This window comes from Artemia sp. Qi Xiang Cuo, chromosome 4 (genome assembly GCF_049724085.1).
Source record: "Artemia sp. Qi Xiang Cuo chromosome 4, ASM4972408v1, whole genome shotgun sequence".
NCBI lineage: Eukaryota > Metazoa > Arthropoda > Branchiopoda > Anostraca > Artemiidae > Artemia > Artemia sp. Qi Xiang Cuo.
Window position 1 is genome coordinate 22570438 of NC_142797.1, and position 12665 is coordinate 22583102.

At 35.8% G+C, this 12665-nt stretch overlaps 1 protein-coding gene across 1 annotated transcript in view; it reads left to right on the forward strand.

Annotated features, from left to right (window-relative positions):
• Positions 1-12665, forward strand: part of LOC148952892 (uncharacterized) — a 185800-nt gene that overhangs the window by 155124 nt on the left and 18011 nt on the right. The window contains exons 7-8 of the mRNA XM_089088150.1: positions 1804-1893; positions 6952-7098. Coding sequence (XP_088944276.1) covers positions 1804-1893; positions 6952-7098 — 237 coding nt within the window. The remainder of the gene's footprint in view (positions 1-1803; positions 1894-6951; positions 7099-12665) is intronic.

Here is a 12665-nt window from a genome sequence, read left to right on the forward strand (position 1 = left end):
TACCGCACCGTATTCCAAAAGCAATATCCATTTTCAGTCCAAGTCGGTATCAGTGGGAAAAATAACAAGATGCATAGATGCACAAATAAGCGAGGGAAGCGTAGGCTCCTGCTATCTATTCCCCGCATTTTATGGGAGACACACTCCCGGAAAGTACTACGACGCTTGCCACAGATTAGTACCCCTCTTCTGGTCGCTTATTTGTGAAATTTGCGATAATAACTAACTAATCAATCAAAATGACTTGACAATATTTGTCGTAGTATTATCTTTCACTTGTTGGAGTGCTGATTAATAATTCAGTAACAAATTTATTCAGGTCTGTAATCCCTTGCCAGATATTGCGAAATCTAACAAGCTTCTCCAAGATTAAAATTCATTGAAAAAAAGCTTACTGGTTTTATAATTAATGTCCAATTCTGAACAGATGTTTTCAAGTTGAACTCATAATGAATACTGGCCTTTTAATATTGAAACTTGAAGAGAAAACAATTGAAACTTGGAAGATGACTCATTATAATATAAATTGAAAATAAAATCTTGAATGTGCTGTGAATTGAGCGTGCATTTCAGGTGCAAATCAACTGCAGACTGACTTGGTGACAAAAGAGATGTTATCTGAGTTTCTCCTAAAAATAGCAAGTGGTAACTGTATGTACAAAAATGTGTATGTATTCCTAACAAAGTCTATTGAGTCCTTATTCCTTGCCAACTTTTTAAATGAAAGATAGGCGGATAACACTTTCTTTAAATTAGAAACTTGCAATATAAAACCTTTCCCCACTGTGGGCTTCATTGACCTCTTTAAACCTTTGATACCTCCCTGTTGCCATTCAAAAACAATATCCAGTATATAGGAAGGGCATGCTGAACTTGGTTTAAACCAGAATCATGCAACGATTTGAAATCTGTACACACCGTAAAGAAGGCGTGCAAAAGATGGGGTATCCCCGGTAACCATGTTAATCCACAATTTTCATGGCTTTGTGAAATTTGTCGTTAGATTTTGTCAGAAAATGCTCTACGTTGAAAAATTAATGGCATTTTTAAGATAAAACTCATCCAAATTTAATTAAACTTGTAAATTTTCCATTTCTCCCAACTAGTACCTAGCAGATAGTGAGTAGATTTGGCAACTAATGCTAGAAACTGACATAGTTCGTCAGCTGATTTGGTCAAGAAATGTTTCAAGCCAAAAAACTGCTGACTGTTTTAAGCTAAAAATTCTTCTCTAAATCGTCATTGCCAGTACGGGTGACCCTGGTATTCACGCCACCCATTTTAGATTTGGCTTAATCACGATTGAACCAATGTAACATTAACCAAAACATTAAAACAAACCTCTCCCAGCCAAAGCAGTTCATAACAATTTCCTCTGCAACTATTTCTTTTTTCAGTCAAACAGGATTTACAGAGTGTAAAACAAAACCGAAAATGTGCAAATCAAATGTTTTCCAAATTTTATAGAGAAAAAACAAATGCATATGTTGTCACGATAATGTTGTACAATTTCAGTATAAGTAAAGTACGTAAACGAAAAACTTTCAAAGTATGAGCTTGTAATATCTTAAAAGGAAAATTTCAAATGGCTAAGTTCAAAATTAGCTTGCCAGAAATTTAAATTTGTTTTTAATACTTTCATTTCCTTCCAAATTTTGAAATGTAGAATAAAAGCCGAAGCAAGGTGCACGAGACAATTTTCAAGCCAAGGCTTCTCCTTCAAGAGAATGCAGCAAAGGTTTTATTTCACATTTTCTCTTCCCATTTGTTCTTTTTGTGTCATTCAGTCACTTTATTTTTCAGAAAATGAGGATCCTTTGCAAAACAAGACTGATAAGCCAAGGAAAGTTTCAAATTTTTCTCTGGTTGGCTCTCTCACATTCAAGGAAGAAGGTACGCTTTCAAATAGAAAGAATACTAATGCCTTTTCATCCTTTTGTTTATTTTATATTAGGCTAAATTTTTATCAAATAAAGCATAAACTGGCATTTTGACACACTTGGTCTCAGTTTTTTATGAAATGTGACGTGATTCTTTCACGGAATATTGATTTTTGTTATGTGTGAAGAATATAAAGAAAATTCTTGGAGTCTCTAGATGTTTCCAGAAGGCTTAATAGAATAATATTAATAAAGGAAAAATTAATAAATTAACTAGCCCGCTGAAGGAATTATTGTAAAATTCTGGTTGCAAATTGTTCACTTGAGTCTGTTCTAGACTAAGAGAAAAAGAGGGGACTGAGTTTCACATGTTTATGTTTGCTTTTATTTTTTCTCTTCTCCTGAATCTTTTTTCAAAGCTCAGACTCTCAGAATACATTATTGAGAGGCAAAAACAATAAAAAAGAAACAAAAAAAAAAACATGGAAAATTGTCAGCAATGTGTAGACATTTGGAGGTAAAGGGATCATTTGAAATTTCGCCTGAAAAATGTCTTTGTAAGGTTTCCTAGTACCTTTTCTAACGGTATGTATTTTTCCTGTGATTATTACGCGTGATGATATAGCTTCTTTTCTCTTTTTAAATATTTCAGAACCCTTTTGTCCAAAAAAAGCTAAGTTGTTTCTTGTAAAGATAAAACAGTCTATTATTCATTTAAAATGCATTTTTATTGACGAATGCCTTTAAGTTAGCACTGATTTACTGTAGTTCAATGCCTCTTCCAATGCATCAATGCTTTATATTCTAATAAAAAATAATTAGAACCTACTGCGTCATTGGCGCTTTACTGAAAACCAATTTTATTACAAATATTTTCTTTTGTACTTAATATTGAAAAAAAAACATTAAAATTATAGTAAAATTTTGAACTGATTTTTCAGCAATTAATATCATTATACATTAAATATTCAGTTTAATTTATTAGTTCTTTCTAAAGTTGTTCAAGACGAATATAGTTTCACTACAAACAAGATTTTTTTTATACTGCCCCCTTCCTTAACTGTAAATAAAAACCAAAATCCTACTGCGTCATTGACGCTTAACTGAAAACGAATTATATTACAAATATTTTCTCTTCCAGTTTTTACAGCTTTGAAAATAAAAATAACATTACAGTGGAACTAATCCTTGAACTGACGGATCTTTCAACAACTAATATCATTATACATGAAATATTCAGTTTGATGTTGTTTATACTTTCCAAGACTGTTCAAGACGCATATAGTTTTCAGTAATCCGCCAATGACGCAGTAGGTTTTAGACTTTTACAGTGAGAAAGCAGGCGATTTAAAAGTGAACTAGAACTTTCTATTTTCAACAAATTGAGCCCTATCTGAATTTTATACGAGCATCCCTTCTATGCCACCGTAAAGTTATCTTGGATTCTTATAAATTGCATATCCGTTCTAATCTAGAATACGGTATCCAATTTTTTCAATTCGTCCCCCATCTGGATTTAAGACACTGGAATATTTACAAAATTCAGCTATTTAAATTGCTCTGGGTTTGCACAAGCGAACTCCTCTGTCTAAATTAAAACAATTGTCTGGTTTGATCTCCCTTAGTGAAAGAGCATCCAGTCAAAGGAAGAAATACTTCTCGCAAATTCAAACTTATGGAAGCAAGCATGTTGTGTATAAACATATGTTTGCTTTGAAGGCAGCTTGCACTAATGCCCATTCATCTTTGAATCATTGTCAACTGGAGGTCCAAAATTGGGGTCAGTATTCACCTTATGCGTACCCCTTTATTGACACTCCGCCATAGGAAATGAGTCCATTTATTTGTCAAGCAGAACTTATTCCAATTCATAAAAACCTAATTCCCAATAATGAGATCCTGACTTCTTTGGCTGAACAGATTTTGAAGTTGTGCCCTAATCACAGCATAATATATTCAGATTGATCTGTCCAGGGTGAGGGAGCTGGGGTATTAGTAGGTATTCCATAACTGGACTTTGACCTTTTTTCACCCCTTCCTTTGGGATCTTCCATTTTGTCCGCTGAATTGTGTGCCATTCGCCTGACTCTAGATGCTCTTATAAATTATAGCAGCGTATGCCATTGATAACATCGACCCAAATGAGGCTCCATCTTTAGCCCTAGACAGGGCTGCTTGGAAAAGAATGACAGCACTGTCAACCAGTTCCTTCTACGCTGGCGACCCTGCTGAGCAATAGCGTTAAGTAAGACAAGTAAGTCAATGATAAGGGCTTATTCAACATTAGAACAGCTTTTGAACCTTCAGGCCAAAGGTTACCAGATCTATTTCCAACATGTTCCAAGTCGCAAAGGCATCAAATATAATGATGCTGCTGATTTATTAGCAGCCAAGGCTTCTTGTTAAACCCAAGTTCTCCCTCTGACCGCAATTCACGAGACATTATTAGGCAAAGATCTAATGTTAATCATAGTAAATTGATTTTATATCCTTTTCATACTAGATTACACACAGTGCTATATAACTGTCTGAAATCAGGTGCCCTTCTTTTCAATACTTGGTTATTTAATTGGAAGCTACATCACTGTTCTCTATGCCGTGTCTGCTTTTCAACCGATGAAACTATCCAGCATGTCTTACTTGATTGTCAGCCATTGAGTGTGGAGACTATTTCCCTTAAGCGCCTCTGATACATGGCTAATATACCAAATACCTACACTGCAATCCTAAATTCTAAACTTCCTTGGTACACTGATAGAAAGACTTTTAAGGCTTCTATTGATATCATAAAGAAGAGACAAATTGATTATTGATCACTAATGCACAATGAAGACAATAAAAAAGAGAGTAATTCATCATTTGTTTTGAAGTGTGCAGAAGAGAGTGGGAGTGAGTGAGAAGAACCGTGTTGGTACCGGCCGGCCTATTGGCCTTAAACTGCTGGGGATAGGTAGCTCAAGTACCCGCATTTCCCACAACCCATCAATAGAATTAAAAACTTTAATTTGGATTGTTGGCTATTAACTGACAGGAAGACTTCTTTATTTCCAGGGCTTGGTTACAGATGATGATGAAGGATTTCTGATTATTTGAAGATACTTTTTGGGGAGTCAAAGGTGTAATAGGACTAATTGGTAGTTCATATACCCTGTATACAAATTTTGGGACTGGATTTTGTGCACTAGCTGGTTTGGAAACTATATGACAAGTACTTTAGGCTGGTGAGACTGACGGCTTTCAGTATTCACACCCATTCTCTACCATTTTCAAGAAAGTGCTCACATCTGCTTGAAACTTATGTGGGAAATACATTGAACCAAGGGATATTGTTTCAAAGGATTACACCACTCCCAGAAACTACCCATCTTTTTCTGGCTTTTAGTTCATAAATGATGGTAAATTTGTTCAATTATCTATCTCGTGTGCCTCAAATTTTTTTAAAGTCAGTGAAGTTCAAAAAATTGAACCCTGCTTGCACCTAGACTGTAAAGATAAGAGGTCTAAGAGGTCTCAGCAGTCTTGGGCCAAGCTATTAGCGGCTCAACAAATATGCTCCTTGGCTATTTTTGTATATTCAAATGATCTTAATCTATAATTTGAGGCATAGATTTGGACTTTGATATTCCTTCCTGCCAAAAAGCTCTTAGTTGAAAGGTACACAACATTACACCCTTTCTTTGAAGAAGAAACTGGTGAAGATTTTTCAATGCTTTAGGTCAGAGATGTCGCTAGCCAAATTGTTTGTTTTTTGGGAGGGGGAATAGCGGTAGATTTTACTGACTGGCTAGTTATTTTCATAGACTGATTTAAGTGATAATGCTATTACAATTACTTTATTTTTTTTCACCGACTGAGACTGATTTCCTTCCATTGATTTTACGTCATTTATTTCCATCATCCCGTTTACCAAAGAGAAGAAAATTTGAGGTAGTGGAATAGCAGTGCTTTGTGCCATTATTTTACCGACTGGATGAAAATATTGGGGGGAGGGGCATATGGGGTTTGGTCGAAGAAGAGAAAGAATGCATTTATTATCACAGAGCTGGTCTTATTGACCCTTTGATACTTTCCTGTTACCATTAAAAAAAGTTTAGCAAAAAGGAAGGAAGGCTGAACCTGGTTTAAAACAGGATCATGTATTGTTTCGATATCTGTATACATTGTAAAAAGGCGTGCGAAAGATGGGGGACCCTTGGTAACCGTGCTACTCCACAATTTTCATTGCCTAGTGAAATTCGTCGGCAGATTTTGTCAGAAAATGTTCTACATTTAAAAAGTTACTGGGAGTTTTAAGATAAAACTCATCCAAATTTCATTAAATATGTAAATTTTCCATTCCTCCCAACTAGTGCCTAGCAAATAGTGAGTAGATTTGGCAACTAATTGTAGAAGCCGACATAGTTTGTCAGCAGATTTGGTCGAGAAAGGCTTAAACCCAAAAAACTGCTGGCCGTTTTAAGCTAAAAATTCTTCCCTAAATGGTCATTGCCAGCACTTGTGTCATTGGCCTGGTTTTTACGCCAACCATTCTAGATTTGGTTAATGACGATTGAACCAATTGAATATTAACTAAAACATTAAAATAAACCTCTCCGAGTCAACGCAGTTCATAACAATCTCTTCTACAAACTGTTTCTTTTTTTGGTCAAACAGGATTTGCAGTGTATAACAAAACCGAAAATGTGCAAATCAAATATTTTCCAAATTTTATAGAGAAAAAACAAATGCATATGTTGTTACGATAATGTCGTACAATATCAGTATGCGTAAGTATGTAAACAAAATCCTGTTCAAGTATAAACTTGTAATATCTTAAAAGTAAAATTTCACATTGCCAAGTTAAAACTTAGCTTGCAAGCAATTTTAATTTTTTCTTCAATACTTATATTTTCTTCAAAATTTTGAAGTATATAATAAAAGCCAAAGCAGGGTGTACGAGGCAATGTTCAAACCAAGGCCTCTCCTTTGAGAGAATGCAGCAAAGGGTTTATTACATAGTTTACTACACCGTCTGTCTTGCCATGTGTTCTGTAGTGTTTTTTTTGTGTGATTCTATCAATTTATCTTTCAGAAAGTGTGGATCCTTTGCAATTTAAGAATGATGAATCCATGACAGTTTCAAATTTTTGTTATCCTTTATATGGCTTAAACATTTCAAAGAGCAGTTCTTGCAACTCATCTCAGGCTCTGGTTGGCTCTCTCACATTAAAGGAAGAAGGTATGCTTTCAAATAGAAAGAAGGCAAAAGTATTTTCATCCTTACATCCTTACATGTTCATTTTACATTAGGCTAATTTTTATCAAATAAAGCATAAACGGGCGTTTTGACACACTAGGTCGCAGTCTTTATGAAACATGAGCTGATTCTTTCTTTCATGGAATTTTAATTTTTGTAATGTGCGAAAAATACAGAGAAAGTTGTCGGACTCTCTAGATGCTTCTAGAATGATTAATAGATTAATTTTAATTAGTAAAATAAAAAATCAGTAAATTAACTAGCCTGCTGAAGAAACTATTGCAAAAATCGTCATAAAATAGCAAGAATAGAATTCTGGTTGCAAATTGTTCACTAGAGTCTATTCTAGACTAAGAGAAAATCGGGGAAGGGGTTTCACATATTTATGTGAAACCCCTAGCTGTAGATTTATGTGAAACCCTGTCTATAAGCTGTTCTATTTTCTCTTCTCCTGAATCTTGTTTCAAAGCTCAAACTTTCAGAATACATTATTGAGAGGCAAAAACAATAAAAAAAGAAACAAAAAAAAAAACATTGAAAATTGTCAGCAATGTGTAGTCATTTGGAGGTAAAGGGATCCTTTAAAACTTCGTCTGATAAACGTGTTTGTAAGTTGTCCTAATAGATTTTCTTCCTGATATTTCCCCTGAGCTCATTACTCCTGATGATACCCTCTTTTCTCTTTTTAAAGACTTCGAACCCTCTTTAGTCCATAAAAAGTTCAGTTATTTCTTGTAAAGATAAAACAGTCTCTTTTTCATTTAAAATGCGTTTTTAAATACCATTGCCTGTCATAGTCTTTAAGTTACCACTTATTTACTGTAGTTCAATGCCTCTTACGATGAATCAATGCATTATGAATGAATGAATGAATATTTATTTCCCATCATATAGTTAAACAATAAAACGCGATGGATAATTATGAAAATAAAAGAATGAAAAGAACGAACTATGAACACATAAGATTTTCGCAGAGATTGCTTTTCAACATCGGTCAAAACATCCCAAAAAGGCGTTAGATACAGTATATGCGGAAGAGCGATACTATTGTACAACTTGGCCAGTAGCTTACGTTTAAGGATAACTTGCGAAAGAACAATTCTAGCGTATGCTTCACGCATATTTCTCTCAGCATGCTTAATAAGGAGCTTTCTTGTATTCCTAAGGGAAGAGCCAATCAGTGAACCAAGGTAAACTAGCTCTGAATTAGGAACAATATCGGAAAAACCTAGTCGTTTACTTTATTGAACTAAATAATAAGGGCAACACTTTTGACTTTGCAGCCGTAATAGTTAGACCAATGTTGTCAAATCGAGTTGCAAGCTCATCAAAATTAAATTTTAAACTGGTAATGGAACGGCAAAGGTTAAACAGGTCCTCGTCATAACAGAGTACCGATGTATCGAAACTTTTAAATACGCAGCTAGTAAGAAGATCAACCTGGGCAGGGAGAGCGGCATTATTATATATGGTCGGGGAGGTTATTGCTCCTTGTTTCATACCAAAGTAAACTGGGAGGTCATCTTCAGCGAACGAGTCATCGAGTTTCAACCGGACTTTCATATGCACAAACAGCAAAACACGAAGAACAATATGGAATTATTTTTGTAAGACAGTGAAGATAATTTGAATGAATATTTCAACCCTATGTCCAAGGGCAGTCCTCAGCAAGACACTATTTTCGACTTTCAGATGGTGATACATATAGTAAAGAGGCACTATAACGTCCAGGTTAACACCGTGGTTATATAATTCAAGCATTGCTTGAGAGTGAAGAAGTGACCTGGAGGCATTTTTCACATCATATGCACCTAAAATCAACGTACTCTCCGACGCCTCCGAATCTTGAAGAATAGAACATAAACTTCGTAAAGCATGGAAACATCCTAGTCCCGACTGAAACTTAAACTGAAACGGGGTCATAGTACAACGCTCATTTACCCGATCTACGATCAAAAACTCTAAAATCTTCGCAAAAACACTAGAAACCGTGATGGGCTTATACGACGAGCAAGAAGAATTCGGTTTTCCCTTTTTTAGGAAAGGTATGTTACGTCACCAATGCACATACAATCAGAAACAATACCAATATTAAAAATAATCTGAAAAAGTAATGATAAATAACTATAAAACATATCAGTCCAGGCCGGAATGTGTTGTGCACATATACTGTCCACTCCTGCAGAAAACTGTTTTTTCTGAAGTTTATGCACTATCGCCTTAATACCAGACGGTGTAACCACTACCCCATTACTTCTTGGTTTGGAAAACCAGAAGCTCAGACAACTGTGCATCAAAAACACTTTCAACTCTACTATTTGGCTTTTTAAGCTGGTTTTCAAAATGGGAACCCGTTCTGAAATTGGTATAAATTGGGGACCATCACGAGAATGCACAGTTTTATGAGACCAGATTTCCAAAGAGACTGTGGGTCATTTAAAACTTTTTCAGTGTTAGCGGTCTTGATAGCAGCTAGATGCTCTTCAAGGACCTTACTGTACCTTCTCTTTGTAAATAGTCGCACGAAGTTCAGTACACCCAACCTAGGCCTTCCGCATTCAATCCATAGACGCCACCACCACTCAGCACTTGAGCAGGCATTTACGAGGGAAGTGTTATTCGACCAGCTAGACTTTTCAGTATTGCTTCTCACTTTTTTCACGGGGATTGCCGCTTTATTAGCACACCTAAGAGCATGAATAATTTCCTCACAGTAGGTATTAATTTGTAGTTGTAGCTCACTATTACTCCAACCCGTATTAGTTTGAAGAAGATGAAATGGAACTTTAATCTTACTTCAGACATGGTTGCACGTAGCTTAAAACAACGGCATATTCATCTCCTTCAACATTTTCCGCTGATACTATTTAGTTTTGGCTGGGTTGTCCTGTTTGCGGGTTAGTGGGACAGAAACTCGTATAGGAAGATGGTCATCACAGGTATCATGGTCATCAAGCACAGTTACATGGTGGAATAAACTTCCCGAAAACAGCAAGTGATCCAGTTTAGACGTCGAACTAGCATTATAAATAAACTTAAAGTCCTTATCTTTCATTAGAACCGAGAACGAAGTAGCATATCTCTAATTAATTCACTACGTGGGCAATTCATAAGTGTAAGATCACAATTGAAGCCTCCCATGATCAGACATCACGGGTATGACCTTATTATCTTCTTAGCGCAATTGGACAATTTACGACAAGAAGAGGAAAAAAAGCGTCAGATTCTTGATCACCATAATTAGTCGGTAGGTATACGTTTATTATTGCTAAATCACTGATGACAGCTGCAATAAAACGATCACTGAGTTCAATGGTTTGAACTTGAAACCGACTAAGTATAGTAAGGCCACCGCTTAGACGGCCTCGAGATTTGCGTCAGATTGCACTTGAGATGTTAGCTGACGCCGCATTCTGTACGTTTAATAAAGAAAGTCGCTCGGTCGAAAGGAAATGTTATTGCAGACACACCACTCCATTATTCTGGACAAGGCTCTCAATAAGTGGGAACTTTTGGCTCACTCCACCGTTAAAGTTCCAAGATATGACAGATAAATTTGTATAACTAGCCATGGTTAGTGAAGTTATAACCGCGCAGCTGTTCCAGCATCAGTTTACGATTTTTGGAACATCGATACGAGTAGCTATTGTGCTTCTTCGACTTACAGGAGATGCAACCATGTTCATTACGGCATGGCGATTCACGTGAGGATCTATGACCTTTTTGAGCTCAGTGGGAACAAACTCAGCGTTGCTACAATCTGTCCATCGGATTGATGACAATTGCAGCATCTTTTTGGAACGAAATGGAAAAGTTCCACCCGGTGCACCTCATACCCGATCTTAACTGGGTTTGATAATGCATTATCTAGATCAGCTTGTGACGACAGAAGAACAGCTTTGATATGCGGGATTCGCCACATTTTTCCGGTATTAGTGGGAAAAATAACAAGATGTATAGATGCACAAATAAGCGAGGAAAGCGTAGGCTCCTGCTATCTATTCCCCGCATTTTATGGGAGACACACTCCCGGAAAGTACTACGACGCTTGCCACAGATTACCACCCCTCTTCTGCTCGCTTATTTGTGAAATTTGCGATAATAACTAACTAATCAATCAAAATAATTTGACAGTAATTGCCGTAGGATTATCTTTCACTTATTGGAATGCTGATTGATAATTCAGTAATAAGTTTATTCAGGTCTGTAATCCCTTGCCAGATATTGCAAAATATAACAAGCTTCTCAGAGATTAAAATTCACTGGAAAAAAGCTTACTGGTTGTACAGTTAATATCCAATTCTAAATAGATGTTTTCATGTTGAAATTTGAATAAATACTTGCCTTTTAATATTGAAAGTTGAAGAGAAAACTATTGAAACTTGGGAGATGACTCATTATAATATAAATTGAAAACCAAGTCTTGAATGTGCTGCGAATTGAGCGTGCATTTCAGGTGAAAATCAAGTGCAGACTGACTTGGTGACAAAAGAGATGTTATCTGATTTTCTCCTAAAAATAGCAAGTGGTGACTGTATGTACAAAAATGTGTATATATTCCTAACAAATCTATTGAGTCCTTATTCCTTGGCAACTTTTTAAATGAAAGATAGGCAGATAATATTTTGTGTAAATTAGAAACTTGCAATATAAAACCATCCCCCACTGAGGGCTTCATTGGCCTCATTGAACCTTTAATACCTCCATTGCCATTAAAAAATATCTAGCATAAAGGAAGACATGGTGAACCTGGTTTAAACCAAGATCATGCATCGATTTGAAACCTGTACACACCGTAAAGAAGGTGTGCAAAGATGGGGTATCCCCGGTAACCATGTTAATCCACAATTTTCATGGCTTAGTGAAATTTGTCGTCAGATTTTGTCAGAAAATGCTCTACGTTGAAAAATTACTGGCAATTTTAAGATAAAACTCATCCAAATTTAATTAAGCATGTAAATTTTCCATTCCTCCCAACTAGTTCCTAGCAGATTGTGAGAAGATTTGGCAACTAATGCTTGAAACTGACAAAGTTCGTCAGCAGATTTGGTCAAGAAATGCTTCAAGCCAAAAAACTGCTGACAGTTTTAAGCTAAAAAATTCTTCTCTAAATCGTCATTGCCAGTAGGGGTGACCCTGGTATTCACGCCACCCATTTTAGATTTGGCTTAATCACAATTGAACCAATGTAACATTAACCAAACTATTAAAACAAACCCCTCCCAGCCAAAGCAATTCATAACAATCTCCTCTACAAATTATTTCTTTTTTCAGTCGTGCAAATCAAATGTTTTCCAAATTTTATGGAGAAAAAACAAATGCATATGTTGTTACGATAATGTTGTACAATTTCAGTATAAGTAACGTACGTAAACAAAAAACTTTCAAAATATGAGCTTGTAATATCTTAAAAGTGAAACTTCAAAAGGCAAAGTTGAAAAGTAGCTTTCCAGCAATTTAAATTTTTTTTTAATACTTTCATTTTCTTCAAAATTTTGAAATATAGAATAAAAGTCAAAGCAAGGTGCACGAGACAACTTTCAACCCAA